Source organism: Anguilla anguilla, chromosome 5, assembly GCF_013347855.1.
Source record: "Anguilla anguilla isolate fAngAng1 chromosome 5, fAngAng1.pri, whole genome shotgun sequence".
Taxonomy (NCBI): Eukaryota; Metazoa; Chordata; class Actinopteri; order Anguilliformes; family Anguillidae; genus Anguilla; species Anguilla anguilla.
Window position 1 is genome coordinate 2,340,900 of NC_049205.1, and position 27,251 is coordinate 2,368,150.

The window sequence follows — 27,251 nt, forward strand, 5'->3', positions numbered from 1 at the left end:
TACCCCCACCCATTCCCAATTCAAATAGGCCACACAGTAATCAAAACAGGAGATGGTTAATGAAGTAGGCCATTCAAAATGACTTAAAACCACCCCTGCACTAGCTCAAGAATTCAAATAATGCATTCATTAAATAGCTTCTACACTGCAATCTTTTAAGATTACATAAAAAAAAACAACTGAACAAGGAATATGCAAATTAACAAACACGAGATGCAACAAAACTTTTGATAATGAAATATTTTATTAAAGAAAATAGTGACATAAAATGTTTATTTTTCAAAAAACATACAATTTACAAAACTTCGAGAGAAATGAAAATGCAGCAATAATAATCAATTAAAGAACACTTACAATTGTACTAAAATGATAAACTATTTACATTAACATGATATAAAAGAGTAACCAATTTCATTCATATCTGTGAATGCATACAACAGCAGCCGTTTAAACTATCTCCATTTTGTTTCTTTTAAATATAAATATTTGTGTGCACAAATCACAACATTAACTTGAATTTTTCAATCCACGTTTTTGTCTCTTGTATGTGGAGTTTGGAAGGAATGACGCCTGGTTTGAAGAAGACTTGGAACACATTTAAAATGAGAAGGAGCGCTGATGTCCAGACTTGGGTACAGGGTACAGGATACAGGGCACCCATACCTCCCCCTCCTGCTCATCAGGTTGGGAAAATTGTGAGTTTCAAGATCAGGACCTCTCTTGTCTACATATAGCTCCCGTACCCATGGAAACCTCCAAATGTGTAGTGCCCAGGGAGCAAACAGAACATAGCTCTGAAAAGAGAACATTTAACTGTTTTGCTCTGCTGGTCAAACTTTTCATGAATGTCTAAAATCAATATCTTAACTATCATGGAACTTAGACTTTTGCCAGTGTACTTTTAATTCCAGCATCTAAAGTAATACTTTTTCAATGGCTGAGGAAAAAGTAAGGTGTTAGCATAGCGCGATTTGGCTCCTGGCTGACGGCCCTTTTCCCAAAGCCAGTTAATTTAAGCGCAGCAGACCCTTAAAACCAAAAGAAAGTGTAAAGCACCATGGAGTATAATGAACCAATAGCAACTCGCTCGAGCCGAGCCTTTGAGGTGACCCTAATACATGAGTAAACCTTTTTAGAGCAGCACACACACAAACGCACACGCACACACACACACAAACGCACACAAACGCACGCACGCACACACACACACACACACACACACACACACACACACACACACACACACACACACACACACACACACACACACACACACACACACACACACACACACACACACACAAATCCCTGTGGCATTTAGATGTAGGACAGTTTGGCAGCACTGAGATACTGTTACAGGACTGTATGCAGTAATATTCCAGAACGCACCCCCCCTCCCCCCCCGGTTCCCCAGTCCTAAGTATATCCTGAATGTTTGGCCCTGGTTGATGGGCCCTCCTGTGAGGTTGAGTTAGACGTTGGCAGGTGTGCACCTGGTTTCCCAGGAACCCGTCAGGTGGGTCATTCAGGCCTCTCTCCAGTGCGGGCGGCTAGATCTTCCAGAAGATCTTCTTCCTGTACAGCATGTAGGCGATGAGCACCCATACGGACGTGGCCACCAGGTTTTGGGCCAGATGCTCGCCGTGTGATTGGCTGTTGATCATTCTCCACCTGAAGGGGAAGTACTCTTCGAAAACCTCATGGCCGACGTAGACCAGGATGGAATTCATTCCTGAAATGCAGAGAACGAGGATCATAATACCTTTTATAAAGCTGCCATTTTCTCACATAAAAGAACGTATTCAAAGGTTCGCTGTTTATATATTATACAGCTGCCTCTCAGAAACCCTTTTCCAAGGTGATTTTCATAGCCTTTCACCTGTTCAGGTTACATATTCTACACAAGGGCACAATAGCAGCCCCACAAGGGATTTGAATATCCAGCATTGAATTTCCCTAAACCACAGCTGCCACACACACACTGCTTGTTTTCTTACAGTCTGGATATCGCTGGAAAACACTGGGAGATGCCCCTACGACAGCACGATCCCCACTCACCAGGGTAGAAGAATGGAGCGCCAGACCACCACCTCTTCACGTCCACCGCGTAGTAGATGAGGCAGAGGGCCACGAAGGCGAAGCAGCTGAGGGTGGTGACGTAGGACAGGGACCTGCAGCCCAGCACACACAGACCGGAGGAGCTCAGCCAGGCGCTCGGAACAACGAGCCCCGTCTCAGACTCGCTCAAAACGAGGAGCGAATACAAAATGGCCGCCAAATATTTTTCAAATTTGGCAGTTTGAAAAATGGTCATTGGGGGAGGAAAGAGATTTATTGGATGAGCCGTAAACACGCCGCATTAATGTCAGTTATGTGACCAATTTACATGAACTGTACATAATCCAAATAAATACCCGAGTTTTAACTTTCTGAAAGAAAGAAGACTGTGCTGTCTGATCCACACTCACATGCATTAACCACACTAACCATTGTGTCAAGCTGAACAAGTCACATGAAGCCATCACAAGAATGAGAAGTCTCAAGCTTCTCAAACTTCAAACCACAAATGAATCTGGTTAAAATCCCCTGATTTCTCTCCTAATCCTGCTGCGTGTCACAGTTTTAAAACCAGATGTTTCTGCATGAATGAACCATTTTGAAGAAACCAACTTTGCCAATGTGACAATGGTGGAGAAAAACAGGGATTATCAGCTCTCAATTCCCATAGTGCCATACAGTAATTAACAAGATATATTATATATTTTATATTTTTATATTACAAGGTTTACTATACCATAAGTTCTTATTGATGGGGATGAATCCTTGGTCTTTCGAGCACCTGGTCAGAATGGCAGATATGATTCCCTGTGTTGAGAAAATAGCCAACAAAATCCATAAGGATGTACACTAGGATACCTTATTATGCAATATATTGTCTTGTCATGCTGGTTCCACCAACGTAAATCTATGTACAATTATGACAAAGATCCTGTGTTCTTATAGTAATGGCTTGAGTCACAAGACAGGATCAGGTCAACCAAGAATTATGGATTTTCTATACAACCAAATGTGACTTACCAATGCAAAACCCCACATGAGAAACCTGGTCATGATTGTTGAGTGAAGGTCCTTATAGTGCAAAATAATCTTTCCAGCCTGTAGGCATATTGTGAAAACAAACATACAGGGTTAAATCACCCCCTTATCTGCTGGCCATTGCAGATAGGAGACACACTCAATGTATCTGAGGATTCTGGGGCAAAAATACACGATACAGACAGACAGAGTGTACTTCACATTACATAAGTGTCCTTTAGTCTGTATTAGAGCCCACAGGCATCGTGTGTGTGTGTGTGTGTGTGTGTGCACGTGAGAGAAAGAGAGAGAGCGCGTGTGAGAAAGAGAGAGAGAGAAGGCAAAGGTAAACAGAATATAAATGGATAAATTACAGCTGGAAAGAAATGATTTATTTGTGTAGCACTGTGTGTGCAGAGCCGGTTCTAGGCATAGGTGACATGGGTGATCGCCTTGGGCCCCATTCGTCTGGATCGCGCCAGCACGCCCCCACCCAAACCCCCACCCCCCCACCCCCAGCCCAGCCCAGCGATTCCATGCAGAACTGACCTGGAGCCCTAAGAACGCCATGATGACAGAGCTGATGCTTCCGAGCACCCCCTCTGGGTCATACGGCACTCTGGACTGGTAGAGGACCTAAAACAGAAAGCAGACGCTAACGTCATATTTGATCACTGAGGAGGAGCGTCTAATGCAACCAGGCAGATTCCCAACAAATATTTAAGGAGAGGGAGCTCAAATAGAGACACAGCCTGCAGACAGATGCAGGTTTAGAGGACTTGGCCAGTGACACGATAATCTCATTTTCCAGTCGTTTCCCCGTAAACATCCAATGGCTTATTTCTCGGTGCCCTTTTCATATGCTAATTCATTAACCCGCTGAAGTGCAGGATTTTTGAGCCTGTTTTGTCCTCTCTACGTCAGTGTTCTAGAACACCAATGCATTCGGTTACCAGCAGTGATTGTGACATCAGCATTAGAATGTTCAGTTAGGAACAGTCTAATCACATAATTGTGACCTCACACCTTAAAGGGTATTGACTGAGGGGAAATTATTCTGCCATTACAATCATGAAAACAACCATCCTAAAAGTAATGAGCCACTTCCATGCTTCCCACTTTTCCACCGTGGCACTTTGGCGGCGAGACCACCCCCGCCGTTTACCTACCCTCGACGACGGGTTCTGATAGATATGGCTCGACCCCAGGAGCCAGCGGTCGATGAAGCCAGCAGCTCCGCCGGTGCAATTCGGGTACTGTCCAAAGTCTCCTATCCCTCCCGGACCCAAATATCCACTACAGGGAGGGGGGGGGAAGAGAGTGAGAAAGGGAATGAGTTATCATGTGACGTCAAGTACATGTCCTTCTTCAGGAAAATGATTTTGCTTCAGTTCCAGCATTGGTCTACATAGCAAACGGCACCAATCGCTGATGATTTTGTGAGTAAACTGATGGCGAATTCAACATATATTTCAACAAACAAATCCTCCAGCCAGCAGGTGGCGTAGTCTGTAAGGTGAGACACACTCACGTCGGGCAGCCCGGGACCGGAAGCGCGAAGGTCAGACATAGCCACAATGTTTCCATGACGATAACGCAGATCCAGGCAGGCCAGTACAACAGGAAGTCCCGCCCCGAGTACCACCATGCATCCTGGGGAAAAAAAAGACACAAACGACCCTGTGGATCACACTGGCACTTTCTATTTGGATGCCAGGCTGGAATATCTTAACCGTATTCAGAACCTTTCGAAAGGACTAGAATATGCAATATCAATGTAAATTAAGAGGTGCGACTTTTAAAAGTTTTTAGTTTGAATTATGGCAGTGATGTGGTTTAACAGTTTGGAACCTAAAGGTTCAGGTTCAATCCCCAGATAGGACACTGCTGTTGTACCCTTGACCAAGGTGCTTAACCTGACTTGCTTCGGTAAATATCCAACTGTATAAATGGATTTAAAACGGAGAAAGATGTGCAAGTCGCTCAGTCTAAGAGTGTCTGCTAAATGCCTTTAATATCACGTAATGTAACGTAAGACTGAATTTAGCCCAATGGCACCGATTAAGGCAACGTAGCTGTGCGTCCTGTGTGTCTGTTACACCATAGCACATTTAATGGGCCTGTGTGAGAGGGGCAGCGAGCCTCACTGTGGGGATGTTGTCCAGTCTGGTCTTGGCCACCAAAAGGTCCAGAGATGCCACACACAGGTAGGTGAAGCCCAGGCGCTGCAGAACCCCAGGAATCCGCAGAGAGTCCCAGGACACTGTGCCACACACACACACACACACACACACACACACACACACACACACGCACGTACACATACACACACACACACACACACACACACACACACACACGCATGCACACACACACACACACACACACACACACACACACGCACACACACACACACACACACACACACACACACACGCATGCACACACACACACACACACACACACACACACACACACACACACACACACGCACGTACACATACACACACACACACACACACACACACACACACGTGCGCGCACACACACACACAGTCAGTGGAGCAGGATTTAGCGCAGCACATCAGAAGCAGCCATGTTATAACAGACCCCCATTTACTGGGACACCGGGCACCAGGCTGGCCTGTATGGAGCATGCGCGGGGGTACGCTGGAGCGGGACGGGGGCGCACTCACAGGGTCCCTGGCAGTAGTTGGGGTTGATGACGAGCACTCCGATGAGGAAGAGCTGCAGGCTCCTCCAGAAGACCTTCCCGAAGAGCCGTCTGCGTGAGGACCCCCGGTGGAGGGCTCCACTCACCGACAGGGAGATGGAGGTGCCCATGATGAAGACGAACCTGCGGGACAGAGCGGGTGGAGCGGTTCAGTGTGGGACGATGTGGGATGGCGTGGTTTAGGGACAGGGGCGAGCTGTGCCACTCAGCTCATTGCCCTTCTGCACGCCATTACATGCTGAGCTTTCACATGAGACCCCCCCCCCCCCCCCCCCTCAGAATTAATCTTTAAAACTTAAATCCAGTCTACTTCAGCAGTCTCTCTTCAGCCGTTTGACCAAAAGCATGGCTGAAAATGTTTTTTACGTGCTTGAAATGTACTGACTTGTCCATTCAAACCAGATACAGCCAGGGAAAGTTAAACCAGGGGCACAGCCATTGTGTAAAAGAGTGGGCTCTGAATTGTATGCAAGTTGTTGCCCAAGTTTAGCTGGTTTTTGTATCATTTCCATTGACGGTACCTTTATGTGCGAGAAACAGGTTTTTCAACTCACCAGGGAAAGACCAAATCGGCCACCGTGAGCCCTTTGAAAGGAAACACATGAACAGGCAGGCGTTATATGAAAGTGCTGATCTGGATCAGCTGTTACATACAGTGCGTTATAGAGCACATTTCACCGAGACAGATTCGGGTTTACCGTTCCAGCTTTCATGTCTGAAGAACCAGTACCTCCCGCCACCGTAGTTCACAAACACCATGATCACCAGCGAGAGGCTGTTGGGAAGAGTTAGAGTACTTCAGTAAAGCTCACACAACAAGGGGCAAATCTCACACAACAAGGGGTAAATCTCACAACAAGGGGAAAATCTCACACAACAAGGGGAAAATCTCACACAACAAGGGTAAAATCTCACACAACAAGGGCTAAATCTGAGACTTAATTGGGGGCTTCAGGTCCTTTCAAAATCCACAAAAAATAACTATAAAAAACAGCCTCAACAGCCATGAAAATGATTCATTTCTAAGGGAAACACGTATATACAACATGAACAGCTTTTCAGCTGCAGTGAAACGGCAACCACAATCTGCTGGTCTAAAAGGATGTGTATCTGGAAAAAAGCCCTTGCTATGTGCTGTTAACAAGAAGAAAAGACTACAGTGGGCCTAGCGCCATTAGCACTGGACCAAAAAGGTAGGGCAAAGGCAGAAGCACATACTTTTATACCAGCAGATCATAGTAGCTGTTTCACTGTAGTCAGGGGAACTGGATTCTCCCCAGCTGCATTGAGTCCTTCCTGTAGTTGTGGTGCAATTTTACAACGGTTTCTTTTGCTACACACCAGAAGATATTTGTCTACTGCCTTTTGATCTTTCTGGTCTTCTCCTGTTAACATTACTGCAGGGCTATCTGGTATCAGGCTATCTGTGGTTTAAAAAAAAAAAAACCTAAAGTAGATTTCAGTCAATTTAACTACCCCTTCACCTCCCTCCTATCCTCCATTTCCAAAATGATATTGGATAGACTTCCAATAATTTGTTTGGTTGTAATTAAAGCCAAAGGGGGCTATTTTGAGGAAAGTAGTATCTAAGATTATTTTTTAAGTAAAACATAAAAAAAAATTTTTGTCATTGTAGGTAGAAACTGAAAAAAACTTTGGTTTTTTTTATTCAATAAATGCACATATATTAACTGCATTTTTCTTTACCAAAGGTTTTTCTAAAAACCAAAGGTGGCCTTACACTTTTGGCCTGTACTGTAAGTCTGTAAACTCATCCAAATGCTGTTTTGGTTTTCTGTCATGCAAAATCTCTCTCTTTCTCCAAGCTCATTTGTTAAGAATTTACATTTTTTTCCAAGTATCCATTTCTTTCAGGGGAATCCTTTTCAGGTTGCTCACCTGCCGCCTAGTGGACCTGTATGAACTGCCTAGACCAGGGGTGCCCAACTGCGGACCTGGAGGCCCGGTCAGAGAACTGGCTGTTGTTCCAACCAACTGCCTTCGTTTTAGTTTTCTGACAGCTCTATGACCTACGCTTGTACTTGAGCACAGCAAAACCTCAGGATACACCTGCAGTCTGTGGCTGTATCTGGTGCTTATACATCCGATTGATATGATTGAGCTATAAATAAGAGCAGACCTGGGCACAAAATATTGAAAACAATTCGGCATTGTTGTGCACCTGGGCATTGTTGTGGCCTAAACAAACTACTCATAACTATATTTTACAGTGCCTTAGTACATCTACACTGAGATGAGGTCACTGATCAAGGGTCAGCAGGCAGGTGTGCACTGACTCACATACTGCCCTTTACTGTAAGCAGGGAGTGGCTTAGCTGGGGGTGGGGATGAAGAAGGCGGGCCGGAACACGCACCCACGGAAGGTGTCCAATGAGCGCAGCCTGCTGCTGGTGGCGGTCGGCGGTATTGGCGAATCAGACGAGGACTCCAAAGTTCTGTTGGGAGAGCCCAGCTCCTAACACAACATTGAGAAGAGTCAAGCCGTGAGAAGGACTGCAGCACCATGACAACAACACCGACAAAACAAAAGAGGAGGACTGCGGAGACTTCATGAGCAAGGAATTACCCAGAAATGTACGCCCAATATGCACGATATAAATATTTACACAATGCTGCCGAACAGGTCTTTATAACAAAGGCACACCAGATAAATATCAGCCTGCCTCAGATGGATTTTCGATTTACCTTACGTAAACAAAGAGATAAGGCAAAGGATAACAGCAAAGCACGTGTTTGCTCAACTCCTCAGATCTCTCTGTCACGTCCCGATTGCTCCTGTACTGCAGCCTCTGTTATGCTAATGCACATCTCTGTTCCTTACACCTGTGTGTCCTTAAAGGCCAGGGAATGATAAAAGTGAAGGCAGGACCACGTTTACGTACCGAGTTTATGAGTCTCTCCGTTTCCACGGTGTTTCCCAGTCGAAACAGGAGATTCCTTACGACATTGAGCCTGGAGGACGGCAAATAAATCAATACATTTATCGGGAAAGATTCTCCACCCCATTCAAGATTCCCCAGTCATGCAGTTTCACTGGGAACTTGGCCTTAACTTTGCTTGCAAATGAATGCAAGTTTCCACCAAGCCCCACACTATACACACTTCAGAAATCAATTAAATTAACTCACCAAAATTGTGTTCAAGTTCACATATAAGCTCTATATCTTTCTGTTGAATAGCAGAATACTGTCTTTTGCACACCAAGTTCAAAACCAACCTTTAATTTTTACTGCGGTTAATTCTGGGATGAACAACAGGCCGTACCTCATCACGGCGCTTCCGATGGCCACCAGAATAGATAATCCAGCATATACCAGGAACGCAACCAGGATGGCTAAGGACAGAACGAAACATAGATCTTCATTTAATCAGACCCTACTCAGGAAATTCAGTCCTTAACTCCGAGTGCCAAGTCTGGTCAACCACGACTTTTTTTTGGGGTTCAGGAATTTTCACCGATTTCATTGTCAGCTGAACCCGCGTGTTGAAAATGATAATTTAACAATTTTCTCCAAAAAAAATACAAAGGCTATACTCCAAAGAAAAGGTTATCCTAGTGTTATCATTGGCTATGGACGGGGAATGTACAGACTGACCAGAGGGACAGAAAAAGACGGCGGAAGGACACAGGCCGTGTTTTTAAACTCACGCAGGTAGCTGTTGACAGGTTCCCTGTCTGTCACCATGGAGCAGTTGACCACTGAGTCGTTCACATCCCTCACCCACAGGGAGTAGTTACCATGCTCTCCAAAGTGGAAGTGGATTCTGGGTAAAAAAAAAAAAAAAATTAAACAATCAAGATGTTACACTACATTCAAGTGCATATAAGTGCAGATGCTAATTAAATTCCACACAAGCAGAAAGATACAAATCGAGAACACAGCTCATTGAAGCTGAAACATTAATTAAATTTTCAAAAGTATTACTCACTGGTGTGATTAATTAATTAATTAATACAGAATGATGAAGATGTATAAAGCATTACTTTGAATTTTCCCCCAAAATTTATTTACATTCTCTCGGAAAATGACCATACGCCATCCATTCAACAAGTAACCAGCCCATCTCCCCTGCAGTTCATGAAGGACCTTTCCCTGATGTTACCACCAAAAACGCATATCTAACTGGAGCCGGTCACAAATGCGACTTGTGTGGGAGAAGCCTTAAAGTACTTGAAAACGAACACCAGGGAATATGTCAGTGCCAAAAACACCACAGGACAGTGTGCAATGAGAGGGCCAATATAAAAACATTTACATCCAAACCAAATATTGACGTATCCAGGCGGTTTTGTGTTCACACCCGCCACGCTGGCTCACCTGCACAGCTCGTGGTTCACCTGGGAGCCGTTGACCTGCAGGGTCAGGGGATGCTGCGTTCCCACGGTGACGTCTGTGGAGTTGGTCAGCCCAGGCTCCTGGGCTGCTGGTACCACGCCCAGGGGCTGGAACAGGCACTGTGGCACAGAGACAGAGTCCTCTCCTTAATATCAGATCACTCCCTCTGCCCGTGTACCCATCTCTGCCCCACATACAAAGGGGTGTAAAGGTTCACCAGCAACGTGGTTCAGAAGGTAACTGGGACACAGGGTTACAGTGGGCCTCAAAAAAGTTTACGTGAATAAAATGAAAATGAAAGTAAAAAGGTACATTACAAGGAAGCAGTTTGTACCTTGACACCATTTTTGAATAACAAAATAAAATAAAATGAAACAATACTATCATCATTTTTTGCCATTTTTTACCAGCCTTGATCTCATACTTGGTCACCTGATAGTCATATACCCTTCTGCAATCCAGGTTAAAGGGATATAAAGTTGTAAAATGCATGAAAGTACGATAGCCTTCTCCATCTTCCCATGACGATGACTCTTACCTGATAGCAATGATCAGACAACCAGGACACAACTATCCCACTTTGCAGCTCATTGTTGATGGTCAGGGCGGCCTCGTCCATTTTGAGTAGCGTAGACTTCCGGTGAGGGTGAGAGACTAGAACACACACACACACACAGTTCTATTAAACTTACTGCAAACTTGACAAGTACTTCTTCAGTGTTCCTGGTCCCCTTTCAAAAGGCATGACACAAGGTGGTCTCTCTCTCTTATCTGGACGTTCCAGAACCCTGTGTTCTCCCAGCATTATCAGTCACAATATTGGCCCCATCACACAGGTGACTCGATTTCGTTGTCATTGTTTACCTGTTTTTTTCCCTCCCTACGTTGCTTTGTTCGGTCAGCAAGATTATGGTTTCAGCTTCTGTACTTCTGTGTGAGCTGCGGTAGGAACTTCCAGTCAGCTGCCTCCCCCTGCCACTGACTGAACCACAATAGCAGCACTGTGGCATGTGAGCCGGCGACGGACCGTGCACTACCACATAAATGTCACATGCCTTAATCCTGCTGCCAAAGACGGTCAAGTCTCATTTCCTTTCCGCGTTATTACAAAACCCTCATTAGGACTAGGAGGGAAGTTCAAATTGTGCAACCCCCCGCCGCAGACATGGCCCACGCCTGGAAAAGTCATCCCTGGCATTTTTAAACGTCACGAATCAGAAATTGCATTACGACGTGCCCTTGGCTTATTAAACGCTGGAATTAATAGCATGCAAAGGCACGTTTCAACACGATGTGCTCATTATGTTTTCCATCACTGGGTGTCACTGAACCCAAACTGACGTGTAAATCTGATATAAAGCCAGTTATGGTAATCGCATGGCAGGATGACATGTCTATCACAGATTGTGAATCGTATGTATATTCCAACAGGGTGTTTCAATCGCGGGCGCTAAACTGACTAATTTACCTATAAACCCTTATGTCGATGCAATGCCGTAAAACACCAACCAACGGTTAAACACCGGTACTGTGACTGTGGTATCTAGAGTCGTTAGCCTTTCACTCTTTTAAAAAAATAAATCTGATTTAACGTGAGCGCTAGGTCTCGAAATTCCATGGTCCTTTCTTGCTCGCTAAAGTTAGCCAGCTCGCTTGCCATTACTGAATGGATTTTCTCGCTTGATATCGCAATAACGTCAACATTACTTACGAGGGAGGTGCGCTGCGAGTGGTGCCACGCAGACAGCCAAAAGCAACACAATCACTGCAGGGAAAATCATAGTTTGCCTATCTGGCTTAGTCGTTTGCACAGATTTTTCCTTGTCGTTTCCTACACCTTTTCCTTTTTGTTTTTTATTTAGTTTTTGTGTCCTCATGACGAATACTTCCGACCCCTCCTTTCAGTTTTTGACATGGAAGGAGAGAGAGGAGGGACAAAGTACAATCTGACACACAAGTTTAAATCACGATAACATGGGCAGCCAAAGCAAGAAACGACAGGGCATTGACTTTGGTATTCAACGTTCGCGCACTGAATCAGGGCTTGGCGCAAACAGGGCTTCTACATCAAACTAACTCGACATATGATGTATTTTATAAGTAATATACCCAGGGAAGGATTGTCCAATATCTTAAATGCATAGCTATAATTATTGGAGCATTTCGCTTGCATTTGTATTTAACTTCAGCTAACAGTAGTTAAAATAGGTGTTGCGGGGTTTATTATTTACAACATATACTTTAAAATACAACCTTACTGAGCAGAATTAGTGCGATTATGCTATTAAAAAGCTGTAGCAAATATTTACACATTCAAACAAACAATAAGGTATATAGCTTGGCCATAGCGTGCTGGAATTTTGAGATAAACCCTTACATGCCACAACGATCTGATGCTACCAGTTGAATTTACCGTAGCGTTGTCGGTATTTCGTAATGATACTACATAACTACTAATAACACGTGCGAAAATCGATCGGTATTAATAACAGACAAATGTGCCAATCATGTGACTGTAACTTCCGGTTACCCACTGGTTTCATGGGTAACAATATTTCTCTACAGCTACCGCTATTTCGCGCAGTTTGGCGTAGCAGAATAAACTCATTGGGGTTACTTAAGCACCAAAACGATATGAATATTCATACATTCTGCTATGCTGATTACAGCTTGGAGCTACCATCAAAGTATGTGCACTAACACATCCACAACCAGAACACAAACGCAACCAACAATACTAGTTATTTGCCCAGCGCTTGCACCGTCAACAAGAAAAGCTGATTCTCGCGAACGCCCACCATCCGCCACAACGGGAAGGGGTTTATGTCGATCACAGAACTACGTCGATTACCAAAACATCGAACAAGCAACGGAAGTCAAACTAAGGATTCTACGGAAACATTTGTTAACTTACTAGCTACGTAGCTAGGATGGAGAATGTACGGCAGTAAGCAGTTAGCAAATGTGACAAGATAAATATATTTTAAACAGCGTTTATGAACATTAAGCTGGTGGTTACAAATTATATCTCTTTACGAGAGGCGCCCACGGCTGGAGACAAGGTATGAACAATATCTGTATTTTCGCATTGAATAATTTGTAACTTAACGTTAGCTAGGGACATTACTGACTAGCGAGTTCTAGCTAGCTGCCTAGCTTAATCTCGTTTTAGAAAAGACCTTCGCTAACGTCACCGTTAATCAACTGAAGACAAACCCACCAAATTCCAGCGAATGTTAGCCTGCTATTTACATTACGAGGTTTTCTAACTGACAGGGGCTAACGTTAGTCAGGAGCAAAGATAATACTACACTATATTCCATGTTGCTAGCTGTGGCGAGTGAGACCGGTGGCAGTGTCAGGATCGTTAGTTGCCTAACGTTAGCGATAGTTAGGATATAGCTTTGATCCCCGCCAGGTGATGGCACCCATGTGCCCGTGGATCAGTAATAATGGTTTAAAAAAATTTTTTTTTAAACAGTATGCCTTGTGAAAGAGTGCACAGTCCACCCTAAAGCGAAGATTACGTTACATAGATCTTGTTTTTGTTTTTCAGAGTAGTTAAGTCGGTGTGTCAATACAAAAAAATACTTAATTATCTCAGCATCTCAGTTCTGTGCGTGTGTGTCTGTACAGAATGGATCCAGCCCTGTTGAGAGAGCGAGAGCTCTTCAAGAAAAGAGCCCTCGCCTTACCGACGATTGAGAAGAGGTCCGCTCCCTCTGAATCTTCCTCCTCCTCTTCCTCGAAGAAGAAGAAGCCCAAAACAGACCGTGATGGATCTGGAGGCTCCAAGCATGGTGGAGGTTAGTCGTTGTTACAGCTGCCGTTTGCTTGGCAACTGCTTGGCCAGCCTGGATACATAGTGGTCTCTAAATGCTTTGCATTGTTTTGTTAGTGTGAAGTCTGGTCTATATTATGTCATATAACCTTTATTAAAACCATATAAACCCTATAAAAGTATTTATCAAGTCGTATTTTTGTGTTTTCAAATTGGCATTTACAAATACGTAGAAGTATTTGCGGTTTCCTTTTTAAAAAACTGGGTCAGGTGAGTGTTGTTCTACCTTGGAGAACGTGCAGACAGTTCTTTCTCACACAGCTTATGTAGGCCTTGATGCTTTCAGGTTGGTGCTCTCAAACTCGTCTGTCATTTGGACATTCTTCTCCATTCTTTTGAAAGGGTCAGGCCTCCGTTTTCTGGCCAACCGCAGGTCTGTTGTGGCCATAGCATCAGCTAAGCAGGGGCTTAACTCACATGGTGCTGGGCAGCTGCGATAGGCCTGGTATTTGCTTGGCTGGGTCAAGGCCTCTTGCTTGTGTAACTATAGCCCAGGTTTAAATTATGCAGCGATGCGGAGCACGGGTTAGGTGAATAGATGTTTGAGGCAGAGCTACTGTAGACCGATGGTCCAGTTCCAGTGTTGCAGCAGGCAAGTCGAGCATGTGACCATAGGTTTATGTCATGTCACTCTTTGGATTATTAGCTACCTGTGGAAGCCCTATAGTAAACATGGTGCATTGTGTGTAATGTAGTTATTTGTAATTTAATTATGTATGCAAGTTGTTTAACCCATTTCTCCTCGCACATCAAACGGAGCACTTGATTTATCAGAACTTTGACTTGATTTCTGTCAGGTGATATTGAATGATTGCACACTGTTCCAATGTCCTCCATGATTTAATCAAACGCACATCATTTTAAGGCAAGCTGAGAAATACATTGTGCTGTGAGGTGGGACAAATGCAAGGTGATACAACAAAGGGTTAAAGAGACCGGAACACGGACACATTCTCTCAGCATATTTACAGTTATTTCTCTTTTTAAAAAAAAGACAATGTGCTGATAGATATGTGAATGGGTAAGTATAAAACATAGAGGAAAGGTAGTGTAAGAGTCGTGGTACAGGTGCGATTGGAGATTTCATCAGTAGGTCTCCCACGTGGGATTCAGGTGAAGTGAACATTACAACAGAGTGAGAGTCACCGTTGGAGCATGTAGGAGATTCCTCTGAAATGTCCTTAGAGTGGTACGTCCTTTACCACTTCACGTTAATACACTTAAAACGAGGAAACGCTGAAAGATTGTAGCTTGACTTTCTAGATACTGCCAGTTCCTGCAGGTGCATTTTTTCAGAAGTCGATATTTGAGAAAGCGGTGCCGGGTAACCTTGTGACAGTGTTGCAGCATTTGGTACGGTGTGCACTGGGTAATGGAGTTTTCCCTTCTGCAGAGAAAGGGAGAGACATTGAGGTGCATCGGTGCAGGTGTGCAGTAGCTACCGGTGGCCTGGAGTGAGAAGCAGGGACTGCGGAGAGTTCTGTTTAGTTAACTTTCTAATGCACTTTCATTGTGTGGTCGTTTGTGATGGCTGTCGCCGGGTGGGGTGGGGGGTGGGGGGTGGGGGGTGACGGCAAACGTGGTGTCTTCTGGGAAAAAATGTCTGATGATGAAAACCCGAGCCCGTCTTCTGGCCTCAGACACCTCCGCTTTCTTTGCGGTTTCCATAGAGACCAGGTGTGCTTTGAACAGAATATGATCCACCCCCCGCCTCCTTAGGGTTGGAGTGGGGTGGGGTTTGGGGTTGGGGGGGGGTGAGAGTGATGAAAGCTGTTCGTTTGGGGGACGCGGTCGATGGGGCGGGGCTACACCACCTCCACGTGGCGCTGGCGCATCCTGTCCATGGCGGAGCGGAAGACTCCGGGCTCCTGGCTGAGCTCCCCAGCCGTCTTGTCCTTGGCGCAGCAGCCGCAGTCCAGCAGCTCGTACAGGAAGGCCAGCGCGGCCAGCGACACCACCGTCAGGATGAAGAGGAGCAGGATGACGAAGCACGCCACGTTCCAGCCGTCGTGGAAGGGGTACACCTCCTGCACCTGCAGGGACACGCCCGCCAGGGGCGTGGCCTGCTGCCAGGGCTGGCTGGCGTTCTGGCCCGTCATGATGTCAGAACTTCGCTGGGATACACCTGCTGAGACGTGAGGGGGAAGCAGTGTCCAGCTTACTGACCGAAGAGTTGGCCTGCCTCTGTGGGGAAAAAAACACAAAAACAATCAGCAAATGTATTCAGCACTTCCTGGTATGAATACTGGAGTTTATAATGTCATTCCTTGAAAAATATATTGCCCAATAGCCCATACCTTTCAGATACTGTGATAGAAGTTCACCTTCAGCGTTTGAGATTCAGGAATGTCCTTTTTTATTTACCTCTTGAGCTGTACCCTGGCTGAAGTCCCCCTGAAACAGGAGATCATGAGTGAGACAGCTGTCTGTGGGCTCGCATTAAAAGCCCCATTATATGCAGCTCCTCTGCTGACGCATAACGGACCAGAACCACCATCTTATGCAGCACCTCTGCTAACCCATAATGGCTGGAACTGGTAGCTCTGCAGACGGAGGTGCAGAGACCACCTCGCTCTCCATTTTCAGATCAATCGAGAACTAATTAAACAGCAGCTTCAACCCCCCTTTTAAGTCTTGTGAATGTGGCACCTTGAATTATTGCTGTCGTAAATGCTAATAAGGCTCGTGTTTCTAATCCTGTCAATAACTTTTTAATTCCAGCTTCTGGCTGAGCTTTGTGTGTGTGTGTTCATGCATGTGCGTGCGTGAGGTCTAGGTGCACTGCGTGGTAATTTGCGATGGATAGCCTGGTGTTAAATCACACAAGAGGAGGTCAGATTTCACCTTGTGTTTTCCTGCCACATCCCTGTGCTGTATTATCAAACGGTGTATCCATTTCTGTCTATCCAATCCAATGTTTGCTAATGCTGCTTTAGATTCCTGGAGGATAAATTAATTTTAAGCAACCTGACAAAATCAGCACAGTGCCTAAATGGTTATCAGCAGCATTTCATGAATTTCCCCTGTCCTGTTGAGGTGGTGTTGAATGTAACGTGCCGATTATGCCGGATCAGTGGTCAGACGGCTAGCCGAATACTCAGTGGCCACGCCTTCCAGTCTCTCTGGGCCTTTCTGTACCCCTCTAAAACCTGGTACAGACGAAATGAGCGAAACGCCCCCCACTGTGTGTAACAGCCCTCCTGCCCCTGTAACACCACCGTTGCCAGGGGCAACCATCACCATCCTGCCACTGAGGAGATCAGTGCTGCCCTGTCTCTCAAATCAAACCGTCTGTCACTCAAACCAAACCACCCTGTCACTCAAACCAATACACCCTGTCACTCAAACCAAACCGCCCTGTCAGTAAAACCAAACCGCCCTGTCAGTAAAACCAAACCGCCCTGTCACTCAAACCAAACCAACCTGTCACTCAAACCAAACCAACCTGTCACTCAAACCAAACTGCCCTGTCACTCAAACCAAACCGACCTGTCACTCAAACCAAACCGCCCTGTCACTCAAACCAAACCGCCCTGTCAGTAAAACCAAACCGCCCTGTCAGTAAAACCAAACCGCCCTGTCACTCAAACCAAACCAACCTGTCACTCAAACCAAACCGCCCTGCCACTCAAACCAAACCGCCCTGTCACTCAAACCAATACACCCTGCCACTCAAACCAAACCGGCCTGTCTGTCTCCTTGCCAGGATACTGCCACATCAGGGCTGGGCGTACTGGGGCCTAATGCATCTCAGCTTCCTGTGGACACCCTCACCCCCCCCCCCCCATTCCCTGTCCCTCCCCCCACATACAGTCTCATTTGCTGCTTTCTGTTTCAGTTTGTAAAGCATCTCCTCTGTGTTCCACCCTTCCTCTGAACCGAGCTGCGTTTGCTGAACCAGCAGCCGCCTCTCGCCTACCAGCAGTGCGCCGCGCTTGCGCTGAGATGCACAGCTTGCCCTAAGACGCATCGCTCGCGGTAAGACGCGCAGCTCGCGGGAAGACGCACCGCGTTCCCGGAGATAGCCCAAGTTCCAGAGCAGCAGTGGCGGAATGACATCATCCCCCGCGCAGCGCGATAAATAAATAAGAGGCCGGATTGGTTACCGGGCGGACCGGCGAGCGCTTAGCGCCGTCTGAGAACAGGAGGCGAAGCCCCTGTGCATTCACCACCAGCGCACGGAACGGAGCAGCTGCATGCGTGTGTGTTTCTGTGTGTGTGAGCGTGTGTGTGTGCGTGCGTGCATGTGTGTGTGCGTGTGTGTGCGTCTGTGCGTGCATGTGTGTGTGTGCATGCGTGCCTGCCTGCCTGCGTGCGTGTGTGTATGCCCGTGTGTGTGAGCTGAGGAGGGAGAGTGCAGACGTACCTGAGCGTTTTCTCGGACGGCGCACGCAGGAAGGCTGGTCTCTCTCTGCGGCCCGACGAGCACAAGCTCGGCCTGTCAACAGCTGCCGCCCTGCGATTGGCTGGGCTAGCGCACAAAGAGGCCCGCCCCCCCCCCCAATCCCTCCATCTCTGGCTCATTAACAGACCAGCCTCCCCGCCCCTCCCCCCAGCTCCCTCCTTCCGTCCCTCCCGCCCACGGACTGAATTATTCATGAGGCTGGGTACCGGCGCGTTTTGATTGGCCGGATTGTGCTGTGGAGGGCAGGCAGCAGGCGTCGGTGTTGGTTTTGGAGGAGACGTAATGGCTCATGTGGAGACGCGCAGACCGAAGAGCCTGAGCTTCCTGAAGAGCCCGGCTGCTCAGAGCGGGTGTGGGAGCAAACTCCCAGGGTACCCGTGCAAAGCCCTCTCCATGCAGCTGTGCTTGTTTTGTGTCCCCCGTTGCATTTTGCCAGGCTGCTGAATGGATCCCTGATCCCAGTGAAAGCGGATTGAAGTCCGCAGCAGGATAGCCTGGCGCAGACGGGCTGCTGTGTGCAGGGACTAGAGATGAGGATGCGGGGCGCTGAAGAGCATCTGCACACACCCCCCCCACCCCCCCACATGATGAGGGCCGAGACAGCTGGGGGGAGGGGGGAGGGATGGCAGCTCGTGAGTTGCCACCAGCAGCATGGCTAGCGACAGAGAGATCTGACGGATGGGTCTCTGCTCGCCTCCCCCCCTCCCCCGAGTCCTTGCGCCTCACCCCCCCCCCCACTTGATCACTCAAACCATCACAAGGCAAAAAACGAAACCAAAAAAAAACATGCCGCTCTCGCTTCACTGGGTTTAAAAGCAGCCGCGGCCATCGCGCTTCGCAGAAGCCGTAAGGCCCCGACGTGCTCGACTGGACTGATCCTGAAGTGCAGGGCCAACATTAAAGGGGAGAACTGTGGGTCTTAATACCCCTGAATCTGCTCTTAATACCCCTGAATCTGCCTGCCAGTCCAAGGGGCCTCCTGCTAACGAGCACTAGTTTTCGTCCTGGCCAGCTGCCTTCGGCTAAATTGGTGAAGTGTATTAGCGGGCTCATTTAAACGAGAGTTCTGAAAAATACCCTACAGCGCGAGGGTCTTGAGCAGAGGGGACTCCCGTAGTCATCTCTTGTGATTGAGCCTCTGTAAGAACGGGGTGAAAAATACAAGCCAAACACATGACTGAGCGACTGAAGTATTAAAGAGCAGAGGGTTGAAGATTAGACGGTGTGTAGCTCACCCTCTAGAGCTGCATCCTACACACAGTCCTGTACGTACAGTAACGCTGGTGCATGTGAACGCGTTGTCTGTACTCTGCTCTCACCACAGTATGTCGAGCCAGCTATTGCCGGGTCACACCTTTAATAGGCTAACGGGAAACGTGCAGCAGTTGGCCGAGTGCTTCCAGCCATATCCGCCCTGCAGTGAAATCTGAAGGAAGCCAAACCCTTTTACAGTGGGAAAGGACAGACGCTAGCTTACTGTACATCGTACAGCCGTACCGTAGCAGAGGACTGTGTGTTCTGCTCACTGTGTGAGCAGAACGGAAATGGTCGGGTTTCTTTATCTGTGAATTTAAATGGTAAATGGACTGCATTTATATAGCGCTTTTATCCAAAGCGCTTTACAATTGATGCCTCTCATTCGCCAGAGCAGTTAGGGGTTAGGGGTTAGGTGTCTTGCTCAAGGACACTTCGACACGCCCAGGGCGGGGTTTGAACCGGCAACCCTCCGACTGCCAGACAATCGGTCTTACCTCCTGAGCTATGTCGCCCCGAATGTGTTTTGACACACTCATCAAAGCCTTATGCGAACGCGGAAAAAAAAAAATCACAGTTTGAAGTGCTTAATTTTCTTAGATGAACTGTGTGTGAATAGCTGTGCGTGTGCTGGTGTATTCGCATGCGTTGGGTCATATAATAAACCCATAACGGCTGCTGCTAACGGCTAACGCGCGTCTCTTTCTCCACAGACTCCAGCAATGGCTCGTTTAACCTGAAGGCTCTGTCGGGAAGCTCCGGGTACAGGTTTGGTGTCCTGGCTAAAATCGTGAACTACATGAAGGTCAGTGGCTCTCAGTGATCTGTGTGCTAACACTTTAGCTCTGCGTCATGGCATCCTTGGGGTTTCTGCCTGGGGACAGCCTGGGAATTGACAGCCTCAAGGCTGTAGCCAGGTGCTGCTTGTAATTGTTCATAATTTAAGGTTTTCGGCATTCATTTTCACAGTTAACACTGTTAAATGGAATAATTGCAATGTCACGCCAAAAATTAACCAAGAAATTGGAGGGGGGAAAAAAAGCATCTATTTATGAAGAAATATATAAGTGACAGTAAATATTATTACACAGTATCACACGTTGGTCTGTAAAGATGTGCATTGCGTACAGACTTCATGAAATTCCGACTTGTTTAACTTCTTTATTCTCGTTATTCTATCCGCGACGTTCTGCTCGCGAGCATCTTGTGGAGCGGCCTGTGCCGGTCCTGTGTGCCAGTCCTGTGTGCCAGTTCTGTGTGCCAGTCCTGTGTGCCCGCCCAGTCTCTGACTCACGCTCATTTGCATAACGAGGCCGGGCCGGCAGCAGGTGGCTCGTGTGTCATCTTCAGAGCGTCTGCCCCTCTCAGAGCGGCTAAAACGTGTGGCGGGTTTACGGCGGGGTAAATACAGGACGCGATCGCTAAAGATTCTGTGTGTCTGTGTGATGAGTCGGGATTTAAAATGGTTCCCCTGGACTGATGAGTGCTGTAGCTGTAGCCTGGCCTGCTGCACCCAGCTGGTCTGTGAGGAGAATGGAGATGATCTGGTCTGGAGACCTCCATTCCACATCAGTGCACTTAGCGCCTGGCTTCAACTGACCTTTTCTGTTTTATTTTCATTTTTAAAATTTTGTGAAGCCTTCTCAGTTCTCAATTCTTACACAATTGTGGTTAATCTGAGAAGCAATTGCTGATATTTTTTATTTATATAATGTTTGTGTGTGCGTGCGTGCGTGTGTGTGTGGGTGGGTGCGTGCATGTGCGAGTTTGTGTGCCCGCGTGGGTGTGTGTGTGGGTTTTCATGTGTGCATGTGCATGTGTGGGTGCGTGTGCGTGCATGGGTGAGTTTGTTGGGGAGGGGATTTGGGGGTATGTAAATGTGCAGTGTTTGGTATCCAGAGCGTTAATGCTGGCTGTTTCCCTGTATAGACCCGGCACCAGCACGGGGACACACACCACCTGACCCTGGAGGAGATCCTGGACGAGACCAAGCTGCTGGACATCGGGCTCAAGCAGAAACAGTGGCTTATGAACGAGGTACGGTGGCCCTCTGGGGCCAAACCTCAGAACATTAGATTCATCAAATAACATGCGCTGGAATTGATTTAATGCTTCGTTGCATTTTTACAGTCACTCTAATCAATGATCAGTGTAATATTTGGTTTACATTTTAAATTCAACGAGTTGCCTAAATGCCCGGGATGTTGGTAAAATGGTAGCAGTGTTGCTGTTTGTAGTATATTACACACACGTCCACAAGGTGGCGCTACGTTCCATTAGAACTACTCTGAACGCCGAGACCAAGCAGTCAGACATCCGTCAGTTAATAAGCATCATCTAATAAAGAGTCTTTGTGTGCGGTGAAGGATATTTTTAGATATTTAGAGGTAATTCTGAGGATTTTGCAGCTTTACAGTATCCTTTGTCTCAGACAACAACTATCAAGGCCAATTAAAAATATACACTGTAACTGAATTTATATTTTTTTTAAATAACGTGCATAAATTTAAGTAACTTAAGTGCCGTTAAACTGAGCAGAAGGTTTAACGCTTGAACTCTGCCAGCCTGGTTCTGATGTTGGGTTCTGGGTTCTGATGTTGGGTTCTGGGCGCCCTCTCTTCCCGGCCCGTTATTGACCCATCCAGGCCCTGGCCAGTAACCCAAAGATAGAGGTTCGGGACGGGAAGTACGCCTTCAAGCCCAAATACAACCTGAAGGACAAGAAAGCCCTGCTGAGGCTTTTGGACAAACACGACCAGCTGGGCCTGGGAGGGGTGCTGCTGGACGATGTGGAGGAGGGCCTGCCCAATGCGCAGAAGGCCATTAAGGTGAGAGGGCGCTCCCTGCTGGAGATGGCTACGCAGTGCAGCCATAATCATTTCACTGATGTGGCCTAGCGCCTCTGGCTCAATTGTAGTGTGAGCTTAAGCAGTTTTGAAAATTTAATGAAAACTTTATCGCTGACAACTGCTGTGGCACAGCCAGGATTTGAACCTGCAGCTTTCTGAAAACAGGGCAGCTGTCTAATAGCCTCTGGGAGATGCTGGGTGGCTTTTTAACGTTTTGGTGCATTTTCACCCACAGGTTCTAGGCGACCAGATCATTTTTGTGACCAGACCAGACAAGAAGAAGATTCTTTTCTACAACGACAAGCACTGCCAGTTTTTGGTGGATGAAGGTGAGCGTACCTGCGGATGGGGGGAGGAGCCAGGACGGGAGGTTAGAGAGCTGTCCGTCTCTCAGATTTAAGTCCTGTGAAGACGTGATTGCGCTGCATAACCAACAGAGAAGAGGGCTTTACTCTCTGCACCGCTGTTCTTCTGCCACAGAGGGAGGGAGAGAAAAAAGGAAGGATTAAGGGGGGAAAGGGGGAGGTGGAGAGATGTCCTGTTTCTTCTCTCTCCTTCTCTCTCTATGCACAGCAGTGCTAAAGTCACAGGATCGGCCGGTGTGAACAGATCCATTTCACTACTGACTACCAACAGGATAAATGTATAACTGTGTGACACAGTGCATTCACTGTGCCCTTAATTAGCCTCAGCACTGTCAGTTAAGGGGAATGAAGGGATGAGAAGGACCGAGTGAGGGATGAGAATAACTGAGTGAAGGAGTGAGGAGGGAGGGCTGGTTGCCGTGGTGACGGGCGCTGCCCTTCCCCCGTCAGAGTTCCAGAAGCTGTGGCGAAGCATTCCAGTGGACTCCATGGACGATGAGAAGATCGAGGACTACCTGAAGAGACAGGGCATCTCCTCCATGCAGGAGACCGGACCAAGGAGGCTGGTGAGGGAGAGAGAGAGAGTGTGTGTGTGTGTGAGAGAGAGAGAGGGAGAGAGAGAGAGTGTGTGTGTGTGTGAGAGAGAGAGAGGGAGAGAGAGAGAGTGTGTGAGAGAGTGAGAGAGAGAGAGAGAGAGAGAGAGAGAGCGCGGTCTCACATTAACATGGTCTCTCTGTCCTCCTCCAGGCGCCCATCCAGGAGCGGAGGAGGCCGGGGTCTCAGAAGAGGAGGCGCTTCAAGACGCACAACGACCATCTGGCCGGCGTGCTGGAGGACTACTCCGAGGGCGTTCCCGCCAAGAAGTGACCGCGCGCTCCCACCTCCGGCCACCAGGGGGAGCCGTGCATCGCTGTACGGAAGAGCGCGGGGGCGGGAGAGGCAGCGTCCCTCCGAGCGCCTCGGTCTCGGACCTGATTGGACGTCTACTTTGCCAAAAAAAGAGAGATCAGATTTAAAGGGCACTGCTGTGTGTTATACTGTAAAGCTCGGTTCAGCAATGTTCAAATGTGAATCTGTGTAAATATCTTTTTTTTTTTTTCTTCAGTGCCAGCGCGTTACAAGATGGGATGGGCGGTTCCGGTTGAGCTCAAATGTTACTGAACGCTTCTCCCTCCTCCGCACCGTGTCGGCCATCTTGTCTGTATTATCGGAGCGCTAACTAATGCTGGACATTTTACCAGAACTCCTGGGAAGGACGATTAAAATAGGTGTGGTTTTTTTTTTTTTAATGTTTTATTTTCAGTGAGTATCGCATGCCCTGTGCAGTGGCCCATGGCTTTACTTTCCTGTGGGCAGTGGGGTTCAACAGCGAATAAAAAAAATTAAAAAAACTGAAAAATACTTTTCTTCAAACGGTGATGCCTTGTCAAACTGCCAGGGCGGTGAGCCTGCTTTCACTGATAGAATGTTCTGGAAGCACCTCGGGTAGTTTTCTGAGATGTTATTTGTCTCGGTTCCCCCTGCATTCTGTCCTGTGGTGTATTATGGGATGTCGGCCCACCAAGCAGACACCGAGCCATTGGCCTTTACGAGCGCATCTGATTAATGCCTCCAACGTCGAACCCGCTGCACTCCTCCTGGGAGGTCTGCCGTCGGTGCCCTTGAAGCTGAGCGTAATGCGTTCTGAAGCCGGCGCTAAGAAACACTTTGAAAACTTTCCCCTCTCCCTGGCTCACTCAGAAGTCAGTCTGCGTTTTCACAGTCCCCCCCCCCAACCCCACCCCACTTAGTGCACTTGCCCTTGGAGGGACCTACCCCCCACCCCTCCCCCTACCCCCCCGTCTGGGAGCGTTCTGTATTATTCATCTCTGTTCAGGGCCTCCTTACTGAAGATGGCGGTTTTCGGACGCTGTCTGCCATCGGGGATGTGCGCGCAGGGGTTGGCCGGGCGCGGCAGAGGAAACCAGGCCAGCGAGCCGAGGGAGAAAGGGGAGGGGGGCGGGGGGGGTCTGCGGATTGAGGCAATACTCAAGGCCCTTTGAGTCCGGCCTCCCCACAATCTTAACCAGAAAACCGCAAAGCAGCGAGGTTGCTAAGCAGCAGCAGGAAAAGGCCCAACCCTGAGGAACCGGGGGGGATGGGGGGGGGGTCTCACTGAGGCTGAGGGTGCGATCAGGTTTCTGAATCCTCTTAAACCAATTCAGAAAAATTTGGAACAGGTCAAAGTTCAGAGATGATGTGTACATAAATTTCTGGAGGGGTGCCCGGACCACACAAACGCTATTGTTCTCAAATTGGCTCAAAGTGACTGGAATCTGAGAAAAAACTTTTGTCTTTTCAAAAAAAAACAAAAAAAAAAGTGCAACTCAACAGCCTGAACTTGTGACAATATTGAGCTCTTGCCTTGTGATCTTCGACTTTCCAAATGCAGAACAGTGTAGCTGGACAAAGATTTTAATTAAAAAAATTTTTTTTTAATGTGAGTACTTCTGTGACTAAGTCAATCTTAATAGAGCTCCAGAACTTAGTCCAATTGTAGCTTTGTGCAGCAGCCAAAAATTATTGAGGTGCTCAGAAAAGAAAAAAAAAACTTGATTACCCCAAAATAGAAGCAATGTTGTTGATGCAGTGCAGCTGCTGTGGACAGGCTCACGAGGGGAGCAGCAGTCCAGCAGGCCACTGCGACTCCATATTTCAGATTCAGACGTGCCAAAGTTGAGCATTTCATCCAATCAGAATGTGCCGGCGGTTCCAGAAGAATTTAAACTACGTACCTTGACTTGTTCAGCCGTAACCTTCCCATAATGCAGTGCTCCCGGCGTGGAGGTGATGGCCGCCCTTCTGAGAGAGGTTCCAGCGGAACAGAAGCCGCAGCCGGTGTGTTAGCAGGGCGAGTCGGGATAAATTGGGCAGGTGGAGCTCACCCTCTCCACTGGGGAGGCCTCGTGGAGAAGCCTGGATATTGTCAGAGGAGAACAGTGGGACGCCCCCAGGGACCTGGTGCCTGCGGCAGGGTGCGGAGCTGAGCCAAATCCGGGCCCCCGGAGAGATGGGAGAGAGGGGGCCAGAGGTTTGGCTCACAATGTCTGAGCTCCTGTAACGACAGGGCAGCCCGCCAGGGTTCCACTACACTCGTCAGGACCCCTCAGGGTTCCGCTACACTGGTCAGGACCCCTCAGGGTTCCGCTACACTCACCAGGACCCATCAGGGTTCCGCTACACTGGTCAGGACCCCTCAGGGTTCCACTACACTTGCCAGGACCCCTCAGGGTTCCACTACACTCGCCAGGACCCCTCAGGGTTCTGCTACACTGGTCAGGGCCCCTCAGGGTTCTGCTACACTGGTCAGGACCCCTCAGGGTTCCACTACACTGGTCAGGACCCCTCAGGGTTCCGCTACACTGGTCAGGACCCCTCAGGGTTCCGCTACACTGGTCAGGACCCCTCAGGGTTCCACTACACTCGCCAGGACCCCTCAGGGTTCCGCTACACTCACCAGGACCCCTCAGGGTTCCGCTACACTGGTCAGGACCCATCAGGGTTCCGCTACACTGGTCAGGACCCCTCAGGGTTCCACTACACTGGTCAGGACCCCTCAAGGTTCCGCTACACTGGTCAGGACCCCTCAGGGTTCCGCTACACTGGTCAGGACCCCTCAGGGTTCCACTACACTGGCCAGGACCCCCCAGGGTTCGAGAGGTGGCTCGACACCACGTTTCTGAAGAGAACACGTGCACGGTTCTGAACTGACTGCAGGTTGGGGAGATGACCACGAGTAACGCAAACTGGCTAAAAACATAACAAGGGAAATAATCAGGGCGTCATATATTTAGTCAGAGATTAAATCAAAGAAATCAAATGTTTGACTAGTTATTAGAAGCTGTTGACAAACCACTAATTTTTTCCGCCCACTATGCTATGAATTTTTATTTTGGGAGAAGGAAGACGCATTTCCAAGCTCTCCAGAGACTGAATGAGGACCGCACTTTCCCTTAAAAACATTTTATTGGATGTTAACTGTCAACACTAACACCTGAGGCTGCTTTCAAGACCTCTCATTCTTCACTCACATTAGAAAAAATCACTTGGGATTTAAAATTGTCCTAAAAATAGACCACTAAGAGAGTATTTTAAGTTACTGGAATGCTGAAAATATGGCAGAGTTTCAAAGATAAACAGAAAATAACAGCTCACTTTGTGCCTAAAAAAAATAAAATAAATAACATCACTGCCTGTCTATTATGAGACCAGGCTGTTGAAGTGAGCCTGTCAGTCACTGTTCAGTCCATTATCTCATTTGAGTTGCACCAAACACTGACATTGTTCTCGTGGAATGGTTGAAATTTCCAGAGAACGTGGTGCTGGGATCT

General features: G+C 47.6%; 3 protein-coding genes across 5 annotated transcripts; 1 reads left to right on the top strand and 2 right to left on the bottom strand.

Moving 5' to 3' along the window:
- Positions 1–225: 225 nt before the first annotated feature.
- hgsnat (heparan-alpha-glucosaminide N-acetyltransferase) lies at positions 226–12,681 on the bottom strand. Of its 3 annotated transcripts, none has more exons than XM_035417724.1 (18): positions 12,545–12,681; positions 10,706–10,821; positions 10,150–10,286; positions 9,480–9,595; positions 9,095–9,164; positions 8,713–8,782; positions 8,185–8,285; positions 6,508–6,584; positions 6,364–6,394; positions 5,772–5,932; positions 5,223–5,338; positions 4,607–4,728; positions 4,245–4,371; positions 3,625–3,711; positions 3,079–3,156; positions 2,795–2,865; positions 2,059–2,171; positions 226–1,732 (listed from the first exon to the last, which is right to left on the bottom strand). In XM_035417724.1, exons 2-18 carry the CDS (start codon positions 10,784–10,786, stop codon positions 1,551–1,553), a joined length of 1,740 nt encoding a protein of 579 aa, XP_035273615.1. In that variant the 5' UTR covers positions 10,787–10,821; positions 12,545–12,681; the 3' UTR covers positions 226–1,550. The 3 variants fall into 3 exon arrangements, with proteins under 3 accessions (XP_035273615.1, XP_035273614.1, XP_035273616.1); XM_035417723.1 differs by lacking the exon at positions 12,545–12,681 and adding an exon at positions 11,879–12,509; XM_035417725.1 differs by lacking the exon at positions 12,545–12,681 and adding an exon at positions 11,032–11,850.
- Positions 12,682–13,072: 391 nt separating this feature from the next.
- Positions 13,073–24,269, top strand: gtf2e2 (general transcription factor IIE, polypeptide 2, beta). The gene is made up of 8 exons (XM_035417729.1): positions 13,073–13,229; positions 13,804–13,973; positions 20,381–20,472; positions 21,597–21,704; positions 22,313–22,495; positions 22,752–22,845; positions 23,332–23,447; positions 23,629–24,269. Exons 2-8 carry the CDS (start codon positions 13,805–13,807, stop codon positions 23,746–23,748), a joined length of 882 nt encoding a protein of 293 aa, XP_035273620.1. The 5' UTR covers positions 13,073–13,229; position 13,804; the 3' UTR covers positions 23,749–24,269.
- On the bottom strand, positions 14,833–18,516 carry LOC118227360 (small integral membrane protein 18-like). Its single transcript, XM_035417730.1, has 3 exons — positions 18,375–18,516; positions 16,306–16,402; positions 14,833–16,192 (listed from the first exon to the last, which is right to left on the bottom strand). Exon 3 carries the CDS (start codon positions 16,105–16,107, stop codon positions 15,814–15,816), a length of 294 nt encoding a protein of 97 aa, XP_035273621.1. The 5' UTR covers positions 16,108–16,192; positions 16,306–16,402; positions 18,375–18,516; the 3' UTR covers positions 14,833–15,813.
- Positions 24,270–27,251: the final 2,982 nt, after the last annotated feature.

What these genes read in the sequence shown, in the direction of transcription:
- LOC118227360 (XM_035417730.1), bottom strand. Translation starts at nt 16,107, where the DNA reads ATGACGGGCCAGAACGCCAGCCAGCCCTGGCAGCAGGCCACGCCCCTG.
- hgsnat (XM_035417723.1), bottom strand. Translation starts at nt 12,044, where the DNA reads ATGAGGACACAAAAACTAAATAAAAAACAAAAAGGAAAAGGTGTAGGA. An exon ending in GCCGATTTGGTCTTTCCCTG is followed by an intron (nt 5,933 to 6,363) that starts GTGAGTTGAAAA and finishes TCTGTCCCGCAG; the next exon opens with GTTCGTCTTCATCATGGGCA. An exon ending in ATCAGAACCCGTCGTCGAGG is followed by an intron (nt 3,712 to 4,244) that starts GTAGGTAAACGG and finishes TTTCTGTTTTAG; the next exon opens with GTCCTCTACCAGTCCAGAGT.
- gtf2e2 (XM_035417729.1), top strand. Translation starts at nt 13,805, where the DNA reads ATGGATCCAGCCCTGTTGAGAGAGCGAGAGCTCTTCAAGAAAAGAGCC. An exon ending in AGGCTCCAAGCATGGTGGAG is followed by an intron (nt 13,974 to 20,380) that starts GTTAGTCGTTGT and finishes CTTTCTCCACAG; the next exon opens with ACTCCAGCAATGGCTCGTTT. An exon ending in AAATCGTGAACTACATGAAG is followed by an intron (nt 20,473 to 21,596) that starts GTCAGTGGCTCT and finishes TTCCCTGTATAG; the next exon opens with ACCCGGCACCAGCACGGGGA.